This window comes from Maniola hyperantus, chromosome 7 (genome assembly GCF_902806685.2).
Source record: "Maniola hyperantus chromosome 7, iAphHyp1.2, whole genome shotgun sequence".
Classification (NCBI taxonomy): Eukaryota; Metazoa; Arthropoda; class Insecta; order Lepidoptera; family Nymphalidae; genus Maniola; species Maniola hyperantus.
Window position 1 is genome coordinate 8,615,354 of NC_048542.1, and position 22,393 is coordinate 8,637,746.

At 38.7% G+C, this 22,393-nt stretch overlaps 1 protein-coding gene and 1 non-coding gene across 4 annotated transcripts in view; one reads left to right on the forward strand and one right to left on the reverse strand.

Annotated features, from left to right (window-relative positions):
- Positions 1-22,393, forward strand: part of Nox (NADPH oxidase) — a 50,639-nt gene that overhangs the window by 14,345 nt on the left and 13,901 nt on the right. Inside the window, exons 1-2 of one of the 3 annotated variants that reach the window (XM_069499598.1) lie at positions 22,094-22,120; positions 22,224-22,318. In XM_069499598.1, the coding sequence (XP_069355699.1) occupies positions 22,115-22,120; positions 22,224-22,318 (101 nt within the window). In that variant the 5' untranslated portion in view covers positions 22,094-22,114. Of the gene's footprint in view, positions 1-22,093; positions 22,121-22,159; positions 22,319-22,393 lie in introns of those variants that run through there. The other 2 variants (XM_069499597.1, XM_069499599.1) reach the window with 2 other exon arrangements.
- LOC117984142 (small nucleolar RNA U3) lies at positions 21,319-21,521 on the reverse strand. The gene has a single exon (XR_004673782.1). It is a non-coding gene; the product is annotated as a small nucleolar RNA U3 (small nucleolar RNA).

The following is a 22,393-nucleotide window of genomic DNA, read 5'->3' on the forward strand; positions in this document are numbered from 1 at the left end:
TTTAGTGAAGTAGCTTTTTTCAACCTTGTACAGCTCTAGTTCTTCCTTTTACATTATTTTGTAATTCAACCCTAACTTTCTTTTTTTCTACTTCACAAAATCCTTGTCTTTGTCATTTTTGGTTCGGTACAAGTTATCTTTTTCTTTTATGTTATCCTTTTCTCGTCTAATTTAAGAACTGTTCTTTTGACGGAGCATTTTTTTCCATCTTTGTACATCTGGCTCTTTCTTGTATTTTGAGATTCGACCCCCACCTTTTTTTCTTCTGCTACACAAAATCCTTAGACTTTGACGTGACTTTTCTGAGCACTTACAACGTTTCTTATCATATTTTCCCCATCCTTCGATAGCTTCCTATAATGCTTTTACTTACTTCGTATAATTTTTTCCCCCTTCAAGTCAAGTTCAAGTCTCGCATGCGTATAATGTTATGCTTAACGACAGGCTGAGATGGCAATCGGGGTATGAGGTAGGGGACGCCCCGCACACCCGCACGTCGACCGCGCTCGCCCGCACCGGGTTAGCGCGGGGGCTGTACAGGTGTGTGGGGCGTTCCCTCCCCGATTGCCATCTCAGCCTGTCGCGTAATATGTACGTTTCACCGCTGGGTTTTTACTCCACCTCAAGGGATCACTAAACCCTAGATATTTTAATTATCTCGCCGCGGGACTCCGGTGCAGTTTTTGTAGACACTTTGGTCTTTGTAACCACGTCATATAAGTAGACGGGAACATGCAGAACATGCTATTTAAATATTTAATTATTTATTAGCTTCAAAACTTTTTTGCCACTTTATCCTAACTTGGGATCGCCAGGCATTCCACTGTAAAAAGACTGCAAATAAAGAAACAGTTTGCGGGCTATGTAGTGTAGTAGTCGCGGATTTATTTTATGTGCTTACGATTTTAATGTAATTTTACGCAAAGTCGTAAGCATTTGCTAGGAACGCCATAAGACCTTTAAAGCCAAGTTATTTACCTATTTACAGTCAATAATAATCTAAAAAATACCACATAAATCGATAACTTTTTATTCTGCTTTAATACAAATTGTTATTGCCACACTAATATGGTGTTGAATGGTATTTAGCTGGTTGGCACTGTTTATTTAATTCCAACAGCATACATATTTACTAGATTTACATTTGAATTCACTACTAAGAACTCTCTGAAATATTGTAGAGATATCTGGAATATCAAGCAAATGTTTCTTTTTCCAAAAAATGAAATATTTCGTGAACAAAATCTTTATTAAAAGCTCATACCTAAATGCAAAATTTTCAAAAGCTATCAAAAGCGTTTAAAATCTAAACTAATTTATTAAAAAGTGCGAAAAAATCTTCAGACTCTGAAACCAGATAGGTGGCCTACTGACACCGGAAAAGGGACTGAAAAATTCTTAATCCCTTTTCCATCCACACTAAATAACAGATGTATACCTAATAATATATCTGTAAACGAAAACTGTACTTACCTACCTTGTATATAGTAATAGCACAATAGGAAAAAATCCGTCTGTCTAATACAATCCCAGTTTTCGTTAAATTGAAAAGTTACACAAGTATTATAATATCATCTATGTGTAATGTTTATGACTGTTAAAACGATCTATCGAGGTAGAATTGCAGATCAAGCTGAAGTATTATACATAGTAAATAAGTAATATTCAATAAATCTTAGTTATTTTCTAATTAGTGTGAGCTCGCAGTAACGAGGCTGGGTGCGACAAATCCGCCATTTTAAAATCCTGTCTCCTTACGTTTTTTAAAATCTTTATTAGGGTTCTGCCACATTATAGCTTTTACGACTATAAGTCAATACGAAGTATGCAGTAGGTAAATAGAGAACCAGAGCCGGTTTTTGATTTAAGCAACACCAGCATAGCTAACCTGCTGCAATATATTATTATAAATAGGTACTTATGTATTTTTTTTGTATTTTATTAATAACAAGCGGATACCCAGCGTGTGCTACTATGCTAAAAAAAACCAACTCTAAAACCATCTTCTCATTATTGCCTTTCTAATGAAACCGGTTTGGGACACATCGGTTGGATGGTTTCAAAGTCTATAATATAACGGACGCAGATAGAAACATTTTTATGTTTCATATACCTATTAAGAAGAAATATTCATAGAAAAAACAAAAGTAGATAGGTACCTAGTTTAAATATTTACTTTTATTTGTGTTTAAGGGCTCTTTAAATAAGCCTAAAAATTTCCATTCACCACATATTACTTAGTAGATCAGAGTAAAAACAGCCAACAACTAACAATGCATCGAATTATTACAGGACGGGCAAAGGCCTTCGACACAAGTTATCTACACTGTTGGTTTTATGGAATTCTGCATAGTGTAACTGCACCCTTATAGCAGCTGTCAGTTAGTAGGTAACGTACGTGATATATTTAATTATACACTCTGTATGGAAACTGGGCGCTTGTTAGCTCCGCTAGATATCGATCAGGGATCCGCGAGGCGCACGCTTTTTCTTGCGAACCCTACAAAAACCTTTCTGTTATCTAGTACTTAGTACTTACTTACATGCGAGTGTAATATCAGCACTTTTTTGTTATTCGTTGACAAGTTAGCGCTTAGTGATCTCACCGTTTGGCATAACACTATTTAGTATCACCACCTACTTAATTATTATGATTCTAACCGCAGAACTCTAAATAAGGTCATCCATAGGTACTACTTACTTAAGTCGTGCCGTATCGTACTATAGCTGTGATAGCCAAGTGGTTACGACGTCCGCCTCCTATTTGGGAGGTCGGGGGTTCGATACCGGGCACGCACAACTTTTTTGAGTTATGTGCATTTTGAGAAATTAAATCTCACTCGCTTTAACGGTGAAGGAAAACATCGTGAGGAAACCTTCATGCTTGAGTTTTGCGCCATAATGATCTCAAAGGTGTGTGGGGAAAAAAAAGTGAAGTCTGCCAAGTCGCACTTGGCTAGCGTGGTGGACTATGGCCAAACCCTTTTGATACTGAGAGGAGACCCTTGGTCTTTAGTGAGCCGGCTATGGGTTGACATGATAACGGAAAGTTTTTCTATCGGCTATCTTTTTATAACCCATCTGTTTAATCATTTTTGACGAAAGATACCTTGCATCCCAGGAAAGGACATGGCTACGTTTTGTCCCGGAAAATCAAATAGTCCCCACGGTAAAAAACAAAGTTAAATGCGTAACCGATCATTTACGAACAAGCGTTACTTACTTTCATTTTACAACAGCGTGCCCCCTTGATATAAATTATTCCTATTTATTATGCAAATCTGTCATAAGTAATATTGCGCTGCTTTGCCTACTTGCTATAAATAGCCCATTGTTATGCATCTCACAATAATTAAAATACCTACTTACCTACTTATACCATACCTACGAGTATATCTCCTACTCCTACTCTATTAGCCTGATTGACACACATCTGTCCACATATTACATATATGTTAATTTCTCAATAAAACATACTTACTACTAAAACTGTAACTAATAATAGGTTACCTTAACTGCAACCTATTCAGTAAATTGAGTTTAAATAATAGGTCCACAAATAAGTAGTAAACTATAAATGGATTCCTACAATGAAATGTAACAAGGCTGACTGTCAGCTTATTAGTGCTTACACCAGATTTAAGACCAAGCATCGAGCCTTCGACTAGACAGTAGACTTGAGAATATGTAGGTAAGTGCCTACTAAGATTTCTCGTACGAGTCTCGCTCAAATAGGCACAGAGTAAGGATAGAGATGTGATACATAATATGTAGATAGAGGTTAAGATTACTTCTGTAATCTGTGGGTTAAGACGTCCACCTCCTAATCGAAAATCGAGGGTTCGATACCGGGCTCGCACCTCTAACTTGTCGGAGTTATATGCGTTTTAAGTAATTTAATATCACTAGCTTTAACGGCGAAGGAAAACATCGTGAGGAAACCTGCATGCCTGAAAGTTCTCCATAATATTTTCAAAAGGTGACCGTCAATCTGCACTTGGCCAGCGTGGTATACTATGGCTAAAACCCCTTCTCATTTGAGAGGAGACCCGTGCTCTGTTGTGAACCGGTCATAGGTTGATTATGATGATCATGATGATGATGAGACAGAGCAATCGTGCAGTAATACGGGACAAAGGAGCGACCCAGATTACTGGCCTACGTAGTTATAGGGCCCTATGTTGAAAGATCATCGTTGTCATCATTTGCCACGAGATCAAGGGCGTCGGATTACTGGGTCTCTCTTTATACTGTGCCTAGGGTGCCTTTCCACTAAACGGAGCGGGCTGGAGACGTGTTGAGCGGACCAATCAGATTATTGATAGGCTAGCGACCACCCGCGCCTTCTCTCCTGTTATGAAAACCTGGGCAACCTGGGCTTATCCATATTATTATCCATACTAATATCCATACTGATATTATGTCTGTTTGTCTGTCTGTCTGTGTGCTAGCCTTTCGCAGCCCATCCATTTAACCGATCTTGATGAAAGTTGGTACAGCGATAGCTTGCATCCCGGGGAAGGACATAGGCTACTTTTTATCCCGGAAAATCAAAGAGTTCCCACGGTATTTTTAAAAACCTAAATCCACTCAAACGAAGTCGCGGGCACTAGCTATGTGTCTGTCTGTCTGTCTGCTAGCTTGTCACGGCCCAACAATTTAACCGAATTTGATGAAATTTTGTACAGAGTTAGCTTACATCCCGGGAAATTAAAGAGTTCTCACGGGAGTTTTAAAATACCTATATCAGCTAATAGTCTATATTTTAATGGAACCTCTGGTTTTGTTTCTAGGTACAAGAGTGTAGCTTTTTAAGGACCAACTCGAAGTTAAGTATGGGATGAAACAGATAACTACCTTAGTAGCGATAAATGTTGCCGAGGTGGGCATTGTGGGCACATACATTTCATGTGTCAGCCTGACAGATAAATGGATCCAGTGGCTATCTAGATTTTACTTAAAAGCTATTTCGTACTTGAAGTCAAACGTTAATTGGCTTGTATAGCTTAGGGAGTTACGTATTTCAGATTAATGTAGCCAGTATTAATAAAAGATAGAATAATGGATAGATATTGTTCTTATCCTTTGTATCTTATATCTAACTAGCTTATGCTCGCGACTTCGTCCGCGTGGACTACATAAATTTCAAACCCCCATTTAACCCACTTGGGATGGAAAAATACAATAACACATTCTCCAAATTTCATGTCTCTAGGACCAGGCGGTTTAGGCTGTGCGTATATAAGTCAGTCAGGACTTTGAATCTATAATATAAAAATGAATCACTAAATGTGTTGGCCATCGCAAATCTCGAGAACAGCTAAACCGATTTCGCTAATTCTTTTTTTATAATATTCCTTGAAGTACGAGGATGATTCTTAGGGTAAGAAAAATTTGAATCGACTGTAGGCGGAACGAAGTTCGCCAGGGCAGCTAGTTTTATATAAATGTACAGATATTTTATGTTGTTTGAAAGTTGCCTCCATAATAAGAAGACACACTTTCTATAAAATAACATTCTAGAAAGTTTACCTAACGGAACTTTTTTCGAAGGATCTCTCGACCTCTTTCGTAATATACCTAAAGTGGTGTACCTAAATCACCCATTGTTTCTTGACTTGGCCAAGTCATGGTTTAGCTGAAACCTAAAAATGAAATTCTGGGTACGTAATAATACCTAAATGGTGACTGATGACTGAGTTAGTTGGTCTTGTTCAAAGTTGCTCTTGCAGTACGCACTGAGGACGAGGAGAAGCTCTGAGGTAGAAACATCTTCTAGGCGCGTTCTACCCTAGACTACGTTAGTAGGTACTAAGTATTATGTTATTCTGTGCCTTGACTCATCATCATCATCATCATGATCAACCCATCATCACCGGCTCTTGGCCATAGTCTACCACGCTGGCCATGTGCAGATTGGTAGACTTCACACTCCTTTGCGAGCATTATAGATAACTCTCAGGCATGCAGGTTTCCTCACGATGTTTTCCTTCACCGTTAAAGCAAATGATATTTAATTAATTAAAACGCACATAGCTCCAAAAAGTTAGAGGTGCGTGCCCGGGATCGAACCCCCGACCTCCAATTAGAAGGCGGACGTCCTAAACACTAGGCTATCACAGCTTATACCTACCGTGCCTTGACTACTTAGATACATTTAAATATTATGTTTTTCACTAGCTACGATTTTGATCTTGCATATTATGACTAAGTATAAGTTAAAGTACCTATAGGTTTTGAAGGTTTACTATTACAATCTTGGTTACGACAGGGGCGTGGCAAAAGTTAAAACATTACAGTCAATTAAATAAAACGTTTGGATTGGCTGTTCTTGGCCTCACCTGTCACAATAAAGGTTCGTACGCACCTGAGCGGCGCGGCGCGGCGCTTCAGTTCGACTGCAGAACGCTTCACCTCAGGCCGCTCGACGGTGCCTACCGCACTACAACTTCAGTACGCGGCAGCTCGCGTCACTTGCGCGTCACTTTTACACCCGTTCGCGTACGAGCAACAACGTCGCAAGATGAGCGACAGTGAAGAGGATTTGATTATTATTTCTTTGTTGTGCAGAAGAAGAACGAATTATCGAAGAGAAAAAACCGGCCAAGTGCGAGTCAGGCTCGCGCAATGAGGGTTCCGTACTACAGTCGTATGATTTCGATAATTCAAAAACTATGATGCATAAAAATAAATAAAAATCTGTTTTAAAATGTACAGGTGAAGACCTTTCATATGATACCCCACTTGGTGTAGTCACTCACTTCGAAAGTTGAAAATACTAATTATTAGTTCATGACCACAATTTAATTTTTTTTGTGTGATCTAACCCTAAATTCACGGTTTTCAGATTTTTCCCCAAATGTCAGCTATAAGATCTACCTACCTGCCAAATTTCATGATTCTAGGTCAACGGAAAGTACCCTGTAGGTTTCTTGACAGACAGACGGACAGACAGACAGACAGACAGACAGACAGACAGACAGACAGACAGACAGACAGACAGACAGACAGACAACAAAGTGATCCTATAAGAGTTCCGTTTTTCCTTTTGAGGTACGGAACCCTAAAAAAGAAGAAGAAATGGATTGCTGACATACCAAAGTCACGATATCAAGAAGGATATCACATTTTGTTTCCTCGCCTTCTTAATGACTCTGTACCATTTCACATTTACTTCAGAATGTCGAAGACAAAATTCTTTATGCTATTGCCTAATAGTTTTTGTGGAAATTACATTAGAAACAATAGGTATACCACACAGGTCGGTAATATAATCCTACAAGAAACCTATGTCCAGCAGTGGACATATCTATCGGTTGATGATGATGATGATGATGATAGTTTTTATGGAAATTATAAAAAAATATTTATGCATATCCATACTTATATTATTATCAACGCAAAAGTGTATTTGTCTGTCTATCTACTAGCTTTTCACGGCTCAACAGCTTAACCGAATTTGATGAAATTTGGTACAAAGTTGAATTACATCCCGGGGAAGGACAGGCTACTTTTTATCCTGGAAAATGAAAGAATTTCCACAGGATTGTTAAAGGCCCATTTATATGAAGTTTGGACCAGAGGTAGCTTGCATTCCGGGAATTGACAGAGGTAGGCAACTTTTTATCCCGGAAAATCAAAGAGTTCACACGGGATTAAAAATCTAAAAAAAAATGCAACTAGATGATGCCTGCGACTTCGTCCGCGTGGATTTAGATTTTTCTATAGGTGAGCACATTTCCGGGAATTACCTACTAGTACCTATATACCTGAGATAGATTATACCCTGTAGGATAAAAGTAGCCTATATGTACCTACACATAGGCTAGTTTTATCCCGAAAATCAAAAAGTTTCCACGGGATTTTTAAAAAACCTACATCTACGCGAACGAAGTTGCGGGCATCAGCTAGTCCCTTAGGTTCTGTGGAAATTACATTAGAAAAAGCATTTTCGCAAAATGTCTTTGTTTTATGTGCAATAGAATATATAAAATAGGCAGGTAAACACAGGTACATATTATATCTAAATACCTATATAAAAGAAAAAGGTGACTGACTGACTGATCTATCAACGCACAGCTCAAACTACTTGACGGATCGGGCTGAAATTTGGCATGCTGGCTAGCTAACTAGCTAATATGACGTAGACATCCGCTAAAAAGGGATTTATGAAAATTCAACCCCTAAGGGGGTAAAATAGGGGTTCGAGATTTGTGTAGTCCACGCGGACGACGTCGCGGGCATAAGCTAGTATAATATAAACACAAGTACAACAATAGGTAGGCATATTTCCGAAACTATTAATTCTACCTAGATGAAGTAGGTAGGTATAATATGTACATAATATATTATAGTTATTTAATCAGGATTATTTTTACCATTGATGTTTTCTCATAACGCTCGGAGAGACATTTATACATTAAAGGTTCGTACGCACCTGAGCGGCGCGGCGCGGCGCTTCAGTCCGACTGCAGAACGCTTCACCTCAGGCCGCTCGACGGTGCCTACCGCACTACAACTGCAGTACGCGTCACTTGCGCGTCACTTCTACACCCGTTCGCGTACGAGCAACAACGTCGCAAGATGAGCGACAGTGAAGAGGATTTGATTATTATTTCTTTGTTGTGCAGAAGAAGAACGAATTATCGAAGAGAAAAAACCGGCCAAGTGCGAGTCAGGCTCGCGCAATGAGGGTTCCGTACTACAGTCGTATGATTTCGATAATTCAAAAACTATGATGCATAAAAATAAATAAAAATCTGTTTTAGAATGTACAGGTGAAGACCTTTCATATGATACCCCACTTGGTATAGTCACTCACTTCGAAAGTTGAAAATACTAATCTAAAATATTAGTTCATGACCACAATTTAATTTTTTTTGTGTGATCTAACCCTAAATTCACGGTTTTCAGATTTTTCCCCAAATGTCAGCTATAAGATCTACCTACCTGCCAAATTTCATGATTCTAGGTCAACGGGAAGTACCTACCCTGTAGGTTTCTTGACAGACAGACGGACAGACAGACAGACAGACAGACAGACAGACAGACAGACAGACAGACAGACAGACAGACAGACAACAAAGTGATCCTATAAGAGTTCCGTTTTTCCTTTTGAGGTACGGAACCCTAAAAAAGAAGAAGAAATGGATTGCTGACATACCAAAGTCACGCTATCAAGAAGGATATCACATTTTGTTTCCTCGCCTTCTTAATGACTCTGTACCATTTCACATTTACTTCAGAATGTCGAAGACAAAATTCTTTATGCGATTGCCTAATAGTTTTTGTGGAAATTACATTAGAAACAATAGGTATACCACACAGGTCGGTAATATAATCCTACAAGAAACCTATGTCCAGCAGTGGACATATCTATCGGTTGATGATGATGATGATGATGATAGTTTTTATGGAAATTATAAAAAAATATTTATGCATATCCATACTTATATTATTATCAACGCAAAAGTGTATTTGTCTGTCTATCTACTAGCTTTTCACGGCTCAACAGCTTAACCGAATTTGATGAAATTTGGTACAAAGTTGAATTACATCCCGGGGAAGGACAGGCTACTTTTTATCCTGGAAAATGAAAGAATTTCCACGGGATTGTTAAAGGCCCATTTATATGAAGTTTGGACCAGAGGTAGCTTGCATTCCGGGAATTGACAGAGGTAGGCAACTTTTTATCCCGGAAAATCAAAGAGTTCACACGGGATTAAAAATCTAAAAAAAATGCAACTAGATGATGCCTGCGACTTCGTCCGCGTGGATTTAGATTTTTCTATAGGTGAGCACATTTCCGGGAATTACCTACTCGTACCTATATACCTGAGATAGATTATACCCTGTAGGATAAAAGTAGCCTATGTGTGCCTACACATAGGCTAGTTTTATCCCGAAAATCAAAAAGGTTCCACGGGATTTTTAAAAAACCTATATCTACGCGAACGAAGTTGCGGGCATCAGCTAGTCCCTTAGGTTCTGTGGAAATTACATTAGAAAAAGCATTTTCGCAAAATGTCTTTGTTTTATGTGCAATAGAATATATAAAATAGGCAGGTAAACACAGGTACATATTATATCTAAATACCTATATAAAAGAAAAAGGTGACTGACTGACTGATCTATCAACGCACAGCTCAAACTACTTGACGGATCGGGCTGAAATTTGGCATGCTGGCTAGCTAACTAGCTAATATGACGTAGACAACCGCTAAAAAGGGATTTATGAAAATTCAACCCCTAAGGGGGTAAAATAGGGGTTAGAGATTTGTGTAGTCCACGCGGACGACGTCGCGGGCATAAGCTAGTATAATATAAACACAAGTACAACAATAGGTAGGCATATTTCCGAAACTATTAATTCTACCTAGATGAAGTAGGTAGGTATAATATGTACATAATATATTATAGTTATTTAATCAGGATTATTTTTACCATTGATGTTTTCTCATAACGCTCGGAGAGACATTTATACATTTAGACACTGGGAAGGGGGGAAGCCGACATCCTAGGGGTTGGGACCTTTGAGGATATACTTCTAAGAGCATGAGGAACACGTCATGTGTCAAAAATTAAACCTACGTTATTTATTTTGAGGTCTATCTTGCCGATTCTTGCCTGTACTTTAAATACCTAACAAGATGCGCGTGTATCTTATTCGAGCGACGTACGCATACTGAAGCGCCGCGCCGCGCCGCTGGGTATGTCGCACTAGCGTCACTGCACTGCGCGTCGCTTCGGTGCGCTTCAAAATATTCTCTCCAGCCGTGCCGCGCGGCAACGCGCGGTGAAGCGCCGCGCCGCGCCGCTCTAGTGCGATATGCGCCATACAAAATGATAGAAATGATATTTTGAAGCTCTGTGCCGCGACGTGAAGCTCACTGAAGCGCCGCGCCGCGCCGCTCAGATGCGTACGAACCTTTAGACACTGGGAAGGGGGGAAGCCGACATCCTAGGGGTTGGGACCTTTGAGGATATACTTCTAAGAGCATGAGGAACACGTCATGTGTCAAAAATTAAACCTACGTTATTTATTTTGAGGTCTATCTTGCCGATTCTTGCCTGTACTTTAAATACCTAACAAGATGCGCGTGTATCTTATTCGAGCGACGTACGCATACTGAAGCGCCGCGCCGCGCCGCTGGGTATGTCGCACTAGCGTCACTGCACTGCGCGTCGCTTCGGTGCGCTTCAAAATATTCTCTCCAGCCGTGCCGCGCGGCAACGCGCGGTGAAGCGCCGCGCCGCGCCGCTCTAGTGCGATATGCGCCATACAAAATGATAGAAATGATATTTTGAAGCTCTGTGCCGCGACGTGAAGCTCACTGAAGCGCCGCGCCGCGCCGCTCAGGTGCGTACGAACCTTTAATGTGTAATGACCAATGGTAACCCGATTGTTGCAGTAAACACAAGGTTAGATTGGCAAATGATAGGTAGTAAAATAAGTTACTATAAGTAGGTACTTATTAATGATAGGTATAGTACGCGACAGGTCGAGACGGCAATGGAGGAGGGAACGCCCCGCAGACTCGCACTGACCCCGTGCTAACTCGGTGCGGGTGACGTCCGGGTGTGCGGGGCGTCCTCCGCCTCATATCCCGATTGCCATCTCGATCTGTCGCGTACTATAGATATAACGATGATGATTATTAGGTATCCAAATTTTTTTACAGCCTATATTAATACCTACGAAAGGTGGATAAATAATAATTGATCATACCTAGGTATAGTTAGGCATTTAATGTAGACTTGTAACAAAACGTCGAGGCTCGACGTCACTTCAAATGTTTCTACATTTTGACGCTAGGTAGCCTATGAATCGCCTATTTCTAGATTTCACGTCTATACTCAGGGCCGGCAGAATAGCATATTTAGCTTCAGAGAGTTGCCCTCTATCATCTGAACCCGTCAAAATCCATATCGGTGATGGTTACCAAATTTGTTGACCATCAAGGGCGGATCCAGGGGGGGGGGGTCATGGGGGTCATGACCCCCGTCCGGTTAGACGTTCTTCAATGATTGAACGTCTAACCGGACTGGCTCTTCTCCATGTCCATAAAAATGTACCCATTGAAATAGTAGTCCAGGAAATGAAGCATTTTGGCTCGCAATTTTTTCGTCCACCATGGATTTACTTGAAATTTTCACGGAAGGTAGAGAATAGCTCAAGGATCATTTTCTATATCATGCCGCTGTACGCTAGAGCCTTGGGGGTCGTTGCCACCCCATCTCGAGGGTGGATTTTTTTATTACATTTTAACTGTAGGAATCGACGGAAAAAGTAATTTTAAGAAAAAGTGTTCCATACGTTTTTTTCGTAAAAGTAATATTTTTTGAGTTATTTGAAGTTGAAAGTAACAGTTTTTTGCCGAAAAAATCGAAATTTTTAAATTGTTTTTTGCGAATAACTCTAAAATATGCATTTTATCAAAAAAGTGTAGAAAACAAAATTGTAGCTTTAAAAAAAACAAAAACAATGCTTTTTTTATAATTTTTCTACGACAAATACGAACTGAGATACAGCAAATTAATGCTTAGCTTTTTTAAATTGGAAGATTTTAAGCGACATAACGAGAAAAATTTGCATTTTTCGAAGAAAGCTCATAGAATCTTTTTTAAAGTATTTAATTAGAGCTTTCAACCAAAAAAAAGGTCTCTAGCATAAAAATAGACCGACTTATAATCAAAATAAGATCGGTACCCGCTTTTTTCTACAAAAAAAAACTGTGAAAACAACCCCCAAAGTACCCCCTAATTAAAATTGATAGTCACCCTTCTGTCATTCTCTTTATATATTATGTACCTACTATTAATACACCCACGAAGTTTGACCAATTTAGAATGCCTAATTTTAGAAAAATTGGAGTTTAAAGAGAAAACGATTTTTTTCAATTTCGTGTTTTTAACCCTTTTCTTAAAAGTATCTCTCAAAATACTAAAGATACGAAAAAAATGATAAAGTACTAAATTGTAGCTTTTTAATGAAAAAAATTTTCTGTGTGCAGATTTTTGTACAGTGAATATTCGGCGAGATATAGCCGTTTAATACCTACATTTACGATCGAACATCACCTTATTCAAGCGCTTTAAACTCTCCCCATTTAAAAATTACTTATAGCTCTTGAAAAGCCCTACAAAATCGTTTCTGGAAAAAAAAAATCACCTAAAATGCTATAAAGCTATGCTTAAAAAACCGATCAATTTTTTTTTCAAAAAATTCGAATTACCCGCTTCGGAGCGTAGTAATCTATACATATCAATATTTTCAAGGGTAGTTTTTAACAAGGGTTGGTTGAAAGATTATGAAATTGTATCCTAAAGCATGAAACAATCATTATTTAACTGTTTTTACCCATATTTAGGTTTTTAATGTTATTTTATAATTTTTAACAATGACGGGTAGTTTCACCCCAAAAAAACAAAAAGCGTACAACGGCACAATATAGAAAATGAACTAGAGGGTGCTATAAGCCTAATCCCAAATTGTACAAATCGGTGCTGGACGAAAAAATTGCGAGGTTTTACCATTTTTTTAGCTTCATTTCCTGCACTATAAATGAAGTGATAACGCGTTTCGGGAGAAGACGTAAAAGAAAAATTGATTTTGTTATTTTGATATAGGTATTTTTATGTACAGTAATTACTTACATACATTAATAAAATACCTAATTTTTACTTGTATCTATCATCTATGAATATAAAATTAAATTATAACTTCTTGTGACTTGACCACGACTATGTGACCCTCCCTGGCACCAAAGCTGGATCCGCCCTTGCGGACCATTATGATATTATATCGTCGATTCAGGAGCAGAAGAATGCATGAAATAGGTAAGTAGACGTAGATGCATTGCGCTGTCTCCGATTTGCTTATTGATTTATACTTCGAGCGAAATGAATCGTTGATTTATGATTCTACACAATGAATCGTGATTTATGTTTGAACACAATGAATCAGCCTAGTGATAGTGGAGTAAATATTTCATGTCAGTACCTGACTACTGCCTACCTGTGATTGATTGATGTTGCACAACGTTTGTTGGTATTTTAATTGAAAATAAAAAGACCACAAGACTTACCATAGCCCATTCACGTTGTGGTGGGTTTAAAACAACGAAAGGACCGGACCAGACTGTAATCCTCGATTTATTCAGTATAATTTGAGTTAAAAAGCTATTGAATTCCCCAACTTTCAAAATATAACATAACTAGCTTATGCTTATTAAAGATCTATTGATCTTTAAGTTAGGATGCCATCGTGCATCAGTACACAAACTTTACGATACTTCACAAATAGCAATCGTGTCAATTCATTTTTCAGTGAACACAAATTCTATATTATATAGTTAAATAAACATGTAAGGAATAGCCAAAGTTTTTTTAATAAATTGTAATATTACTTAATATGCACTTATCTTAATTGGATTAACTGTATGCATATTGTACAGTAGGTACATAGTTTAATGTGTCGAGCGTGACCGACAGATTAACCTTGAACTGAGCGTAGACTAACGATACTTAGCTGTATGACATAGCTTTTAAAAGTATTAATAACTTGCTCTAGCCTTTTAGGATTCCGTACGCGGAAGGTGCCATTGGAACCCTATTACTTAGCCTACGCTGTCCGTCCGTTCGTGCGTACGTCCGTCTGTCTGTCAGCAGGCTGTATCTTGTGAACTGTAATAGCTAGAGTTGAAATTTTTCAGAATGTGTATTTCTTTTGCTGCTCAAGAAATAATAAAAATAAAAATGGCCGCCATGAAAATTAAAACAAAAAATGTAATAGGTATTCATTGTACGATGGTACGGTACGGTACGGACCGATTTTTTGCGTGATAAGTTCGCGCTTGACGACAATCATGCAATGATGAGGTTTAAATTGCAGCGCGCTTATCTAAAAGTTGTCTATATATTAACTCTCCAAACTAATTCTTTATCCAAGGTAGCTGCCAGCTCTTGAGTCCCTGGTTGACTCGATAACCCTTTTTGAAATATCCTCAAAAAGAGCTCGTGCCCCCGGGCCCCACGGCCTCAAGGTATCCACGCCAAATGCCATGAATATAATGCTCCCATCGAAGTTTTCATATTTGCGCTTCTTGGCCCTTTCGGCGCTGGTGACCGCTGCACCCACTAATCTAATCAATCAACGTCTGTCGCAACTGAGGTAGACTGTCGCAAGTCTACGTCGTCGTGTATTTTAAAATGAAAGTCGTTACAACACTTGGTGCAGTATTGTCTCGGCTTTAGTGTCATTGATCATGGAGCAATCAGTGCGAAGGCTTATCTTTACATCACACCCAATAACATGGGAGCAAATCAAAATGACACTTTGAGCTTAACATAGTAAGGTTTCAAGGTTGATGCACCTGTGTTTTTAGGGTTCTGTAGTGAAACAAGGAACTCTTACAATTTTGTCCAGTTTGTCTTTCTGTTCTTCCGTCTGTGTCACAGCTGTTTTAAAAACAAACTACTTAGGTTTAAAATACCTACCTACCGTTTTTATTTTTTATTTTATGAAAAAGTTTTAGCAAATAGCATTTCAGCTACAGAATCTACAGAACCCCTACTTTATGCGTTTTCTTACAGTTCAAACAGTTCTTTTTTACGTAAATAAGCAGTGTATTGTACCTATGCCTACTTATAAAAGAATAAACTTACCTATTGTGATTATAATCAACACCCAGCTTAGATCTCTGCGTCTAGAAACTCGAGATTTCGCCTGATGGTTTACTCGATTAGATAACGTACAGATAGATCTACAGGCTACATTCCCACTAAAAAGGGTACCTATTCCATTCGAGAAAAGCTGGGGTGAGTCAGCTTGAAAAATGTAAATATTTTGAAAACTGTTCAAATCCAAGCTATTGTCTACCTTACTTACCTACTAATTAAAAAAAATTAGTAAGTGCGAAACTAGTGTTAAAATTTGATTTTATATAATCTTTTGGATACCTACTTAAATGTTATAAAGATTATAAACTTGAATTCTCTGATTAAAAGTACCTACTTAATAAGCTCTAGATCGTATCAAATAATCCCAATCCAGAAATGTCGCTAGACACACATTGTGGCACACACACAAGCTTGCGAATTTGTCTCCAATTTTTAAAAATATACTTACAATTATTATTGTATTAGTTTTGCCTATCTGGAGTTTTATGATAATGTTTAATTTTGATTTTAGGTTATTTAAGTACCTACCTACCTACCCTAAGTAAAATATGTTTGGTGGTGTTGTCAATATTCAAACAAATTAAACTTATCAACGGATGTTGCCATCAATTAGGCGGATACTTGTATCCGGTACAACAGGTAACTTTTTACCCTACACATAAATCTAGAGTGTAACTCGATTTATATAATTCGGTGTTGGTGCCCTAATTGCTGGTCAACTTATTGACTTCCATCTTATGTAAAAAGTACTCTGTGGTCTGCATCATCACTTACCACCAGGTGACATTACAGTCAATGGCTATTTGTATACGAATAAAAAGTAGCCTATTTTAGTACTTACTTCTGTACTACCTGTAAAGTAGCTGAATAAAATGGCGAAAGTATTTTTAAAATCGGTTTAGTAAGTACCTGCCTATCTATTGTTTTGGACAATATCATTGCCTAGGCCCTAGATGAATAATAATCTTTATTCCCATAATCCCACTAAAAATATGCCACGTGGGCTATTCTGAGAATGTGCAAAAATAAATCGTTGTACCTGTGTTTCCAAAATCTCCCACATTAATCCCCCAATCGGAATAATAATTATATTTTACAATATTTATCGCGAATTCGTGGCATGGCAAGTTTATAACAGTCAGTGGCTGAATTGGAATGAAATTTTAATTTCTAATCAATGATTAGACAAGCACCAACCAGCAATCATATGCATCGGTTGAAGATTGATTAACAGCTAACACAGACCTCTTATTACGAGTAGAACCAAGGGCGGATCCAGCTTTGGTGCCAGGGGGGGTCACATAGTCGTGGTCAAGTCACAACATCTCGACCTCTTGCAACAGGTCGAGTTGGTAATCGGGGTATGACGAGCGGGGGTTGGGGGGGGACGCCCCGCACACCCGCACGCAGGGCCGTCTTTAACCTATTGGAGGCCCTGGGCACATTAGAATAACGGGGCCCCTATGATCTTGACAGCGTAGGTACTATTTTCTTGGAATAGGCAAAGAAAGCAGATAAGTCACGTTCAAGACGTATTATAAATGCGAATGTTTCTATCTATCTGTTACCTTTTCAAAGTCCATATTCTAAATCAAAATTTGGTACTATTCAGAGATAGTTTACACTCGGAAACGGCTTTTTATCCCGGAAAATTAAAGGGTTCTCACGGAAATTTTAAAAAACTAAATCTATGTGGACGAAGTTGCGGGCATTAACCAATATAAAGTAAAAGCGCGAGCGAAGCGAGCGCGAAATTTTTCATATATTTACGAAAAAATCAAAAGGTAGCTACTAATATTATAAATGAGAAAGCGTGTCTATCTACTTATCTGTTACCATTTGACGGTCTATCTTTTTGACCAGGTACTACACAGAGAAAGCTTTCGTCTCGGAAACCTGCATACACTTTTTATGCGGAAAATCAAAGAGTTCCTACGGTTTTTTGAAAACCTAAATCAATGCGGACAAGGTTGCGGGCGGGCAACAACTAATACAGAGCAAAAGCGCGAGCGAAGCGAGCGCGAAATTTTCTGTCTGTCTATCATCTTGTTAGGTACTTTTTCACGGCCAAATGTAGGTAGGTAGGTACTACTCAGTGATAGCTTGCATCTCGGAAGGGATTTTTATTCCTAGTGAACCGTACGTGCGAGCGAAGCGAGCGCAAAATTTATGACATTATTTACAAAAAAGAAAAAATAAATGTCAGAAATATTGTATTACGATATAGATAGATGCCAAAAATTTTGTACTAAAAACTATAAAGTCATCTGTTGTATAAAGAATAGTTCTATTATCTTTAGGGGTCCCCAGATGCAACGAGCGCTTGGATAATAAAAACTTTACTATAAATAATAAACGTAAAGGACCAATCCGACCAATACATTATAGGTATATAATACATATTATTTTTTACTTTTAGAGGTTTTTACTGTCGGAATTTTTTTAAAAAGTGTGAAAAAGAATGATATTCTATCATTTGCGTAAAGGCAATAAAGATCGGATATAAGACTATTTAACAATCTCTACGGTCATTTGTTTGAGATGGCTTTTTTGACCGTTGATTTTATCGAAATAAATATGTTTTTGGGTATTAAAATATCGGTTGGTCTGTTATAGTTTGGTGATCTGGCAGGGACTACTGGGCCCCAATCGATCCTGGGCAAGTGCCGTGTGATGTTCTTCAATAATTGAAGAACGTCACACGAAATGTGACATCTCGATGAAAGGTAGCGGTGGCGCGGTAAAATTCAAATTTTGGATGCGTTTGTTCGCAAGAACATAATATTTTTGCCATCATACAAAATATTATATTAAATTGATTAAGTATATTGAAGGAACTTACATAAAATCTAGGTATATAAAAATATAAACAACATTATGTTTAACATATTTAATTAGTGGTCCACCTAGGTCCTGGACGCAGCCCAGGGGGGGGGGGTCATGACCCCCGTGACCCCCCCCCTTGGATCCGCCCTTGAGTAGAACACTTGAAGGTAGTAATATTTTCCGAAGTGTAATTTATCGAGGGGATTGGCTTGCTTCTACGCGCCCTGTAATTACTTACATATTGGATAGTAATTAAGTATTTATCTGTGGCATAAGCTATATGAGACACACGGTTCTGTGTTTATATTCCTATTTTTAACCGACTTATAAAAAGGAGGTGGTTCTCAATTCGGCCCGTTTTTTTTTTTCGACTTTTTTTAATGTATGTACATTGATTTTCGATCGAGGTTTCTGGACCGATTTGCAAAATTTTTTTTTTAATCAACAGTGGATGTTTCGGTGGTGGTCCCATAAAAAATTCTGATCTCTTCAATCCTGATGCTGCAGGGTTACTGCCCCCCTAAGCTATCAAGATTCACGAAGTGTTCATAGTGAGTTAATGTTGTAGGTACCAATCAACGACTTTATGCTTGAACTCCAAGTCCCAACTCCTCAACCCTGATGATGTAGGGTACAACACTCCTAAACTATAGTGATTCAGGAACTGCGGATGATGCAATATTATTTTTGGTGCCAAGCATAGACTACACCATTGAACTTCGGATCCCAACTCCTCAATGCAATTACTTCCTTATTGCTTTTATAGTTTTTAATAGCGAAAACGAAATATGTTCTTTTGAGCAGTGTGTCCCAAACAACAGGAACGTTCCATGCATGTTACAATTTAAAGCAATTATATTAATAACGGTACAGTATTTTATATCGGAGATTACATCGTTTGTATGCAAATTCAGCGTAATCAATATGATTTTTATTAGATGCTTGGAACCATTGCTTAGGGCAGTGGTCCGACCGCCGACGATGAACGAGAAACGAGTAGAACTAGAAGCTTTAACGAGCTGGCGATCAGCCGGAAGCGAGTGTGTAGTTTCAATAGTTTTGTCGCCGGGCTATAAGCGAGTGCGCAAGTGCGACGAGCGATTACTCGCGCCATTCGCCCGCGGTCGCTCAGTCCTGTGCAAACCTGCGCGCGCGTTACACGTGTTCAAGCGAGCGAGCATCGCTGAACGAATGTCGCTGAGCGAGTTTATTTTTGAAAGCTCGTCGCTCAGCGACAAAACTAGTAATGCGAGTCGTCGCCGGCAGTGTGAACAGTCAGAGAACAACTTTTTATATATGCATCTCTTTCGTTTACACAGAATGTACATTTAATGTGCGTTTCTTGAGAGAGAAAATCGCCGACTGTTAGTTGTTTTCTCGCCGGCAGTCGGACCACTGCCTGAAACACCTGCTAGCTATCGCGTCGTTTAGAATTTAAACGATCGTTAAGCAGGTCAAACCTAAACTTTAGATCAAACGAGGCTAGGGCGCATACATCACGCTAATCGCTGTTCTTTTTTATGTTTAATCATCTTGATTCACAAATTACCGGAAATTATGTATCTACTTTCATTATAAAGAAGGTACCTACATGTTGCACGAAGAATTCGAAAATTAATACATAGTTTCTTGTTCGGTTATCGACTAGAGCACCAACCTTGCTACGAGCGCAATGGCTGGAGCACAGCTGGAGTATAAATAAGTAGGTATCAACAAAATATGATATCGCACTAAATTTGTTATTTTGTGAATATCGTAAGTTAGCCAAACACCTCATAATTATGTATTATACTACTTAGCCAATATAAAAGCGAAATAACTATAATAGCCATTTGATCCTACATAGGTACCTACATAAAAAACAATACTAGAAGTTTGTAATCGATATTATCTCGATTCTGGGGATCGCGCCTTGTCATCGCCATTGCACGTTCGTGGACTTCGGGTGACTTCGGTATGATGTTTGACATGTTTTGTGACAAGCCTACAGCTCGCGTGACTAGCTGACTCCTGTGTAGCGTGACATTAATAAATTTATCTGGACTGCATTTCTTATATGACGACTTCCCTCGCGCAGTGGTAAGTGCCTCGGGTCTCATTAGTGGGAGGTACCGGGTTCGATTCCCGGCAGGGGTTTGGAATTAGGTATATAATTTCTAAATTTCTAGTCTGGTCTGGTGGGAGGCTTTGGCCGTGACTAGTTACCACCGTACGGGCAAAGCCGTGCCGCCAAGCGATTTACCGTTCCAGTACGATGCCATGTAGGATCCAAAGGGGTAGGTACCTATGGGTTTAATACAAACTGCCATACCCCATCCACGTTAGCTCGCCTCCATCTTAGACGGCATTATCACTTACCACCCGGTGAGATTGCAGTCAAGAGCTAATTTGTATCTAAATAAAATAAAAATTTTGCTAATGTCGCGGGAATGATAAATGAATTCCTACCTAGGTACTTAGTATTGCACACGTCGATATGGATATCTAAATTCTTCATCAGTTTGAAATAAAATTAATGTTGATAGCCGCTTGTTTTTGTCGTACTTATCATCATCATCATCATTGTCAATCCATCACCGACCGCTACTGAACAAGGGTCTCTTCTTATATGGAATGAGAAAGGCTTGGTCATGGTCTGCCAAGCTAGCCCAGTGCGGTTTTTTTAAAATTTGTTGTACTTATCAATTATCAAAAGTAAGATAAATATGTAGTGTACAAAAGATTTTGTGGTATGCAAATGGAACTATACTACGATAACATTATTATCATTATGTTGAAAGTCGGTAAGAAGTTATAAAAGGGGTTCAAAAAGCCACTCAGAAAGCGACAGCGACCCACGCCCCTCTCCGAAGAGAGGAGTGAACGATCATCGAGGACTGACGGTTTCCACCATCGTCCGCCTCACGCTCAGGTCGCCGCGCCACGTCTCGTCATCGTGACCTGTAACGGGCTCACGCAATGTGTGTGTCTCGTTAAGAGCTTACTATAGAAATGATCCAATGAAGTAAGGTCTTGTCAAAACTGGCTGATCCAGCTAGGCTCATGATTCGGGAAACAATCTCAATAGCGCCATATTAATATAGCAACATACGATGCAGCGATATCTTGCGATAATAGCTGAAAATAACGTCAGCACAAAGCGCGTGTTACGCTTACAGTAACGCCTTGAAACAGGTGCGCCGACGAGATTATTTTAAGCTATTCCGCAAGATGCCGCTGCGGTAATATTTTACGCCTCAGTGTCAGGCATCTTGTAGGTATTATTGACCACGTAGGTATTGACAACTTTATGTCATGAAGAGCGCCATCTAGATAAAATATCTACTAATACTTACCAATTTTCGGAAGCAACCACTAGGTGTCGCACTCTTACCAAGTTATTCTTTAAATCAGGTAAGAAAAATTAACTTGTCTATTTTTAAATACCTACTCAAAAGCAAAACTGCAAGAAACAATTGCGTGAATATTATTTTACAAAGTGTAAATTGTATATAGATTATCATCCATTTATTCTATCTATAAAATAATTATCATTACAATTTTTATTAATTATTATTTTATTTTTTGTAACAAGTTTCATATTGACCGGTATTAGTAATGTATTATTATGCGGGTACTTACGTCACATTTTTTTCTTTACCTACACAATTAATTTTTTGCTCCTGTGTATAATATTGTTTTTAGTTTGCTGAGTGATTTTTTTCTGTTTGTCGCAGGATCTATTGGAAAGAATATTCAGGCTATTCGACGTGGAAAGACAAGATCAACTAGTGCAGGAAGATTGGTACGAATTTCTGAAACAGAGGTTAACGTAAGTAAATGCCTGAATTAATATTGTAACTATGACCGTCACTAGTCACCAGTTTGTTGTACTTATTGTTGTATT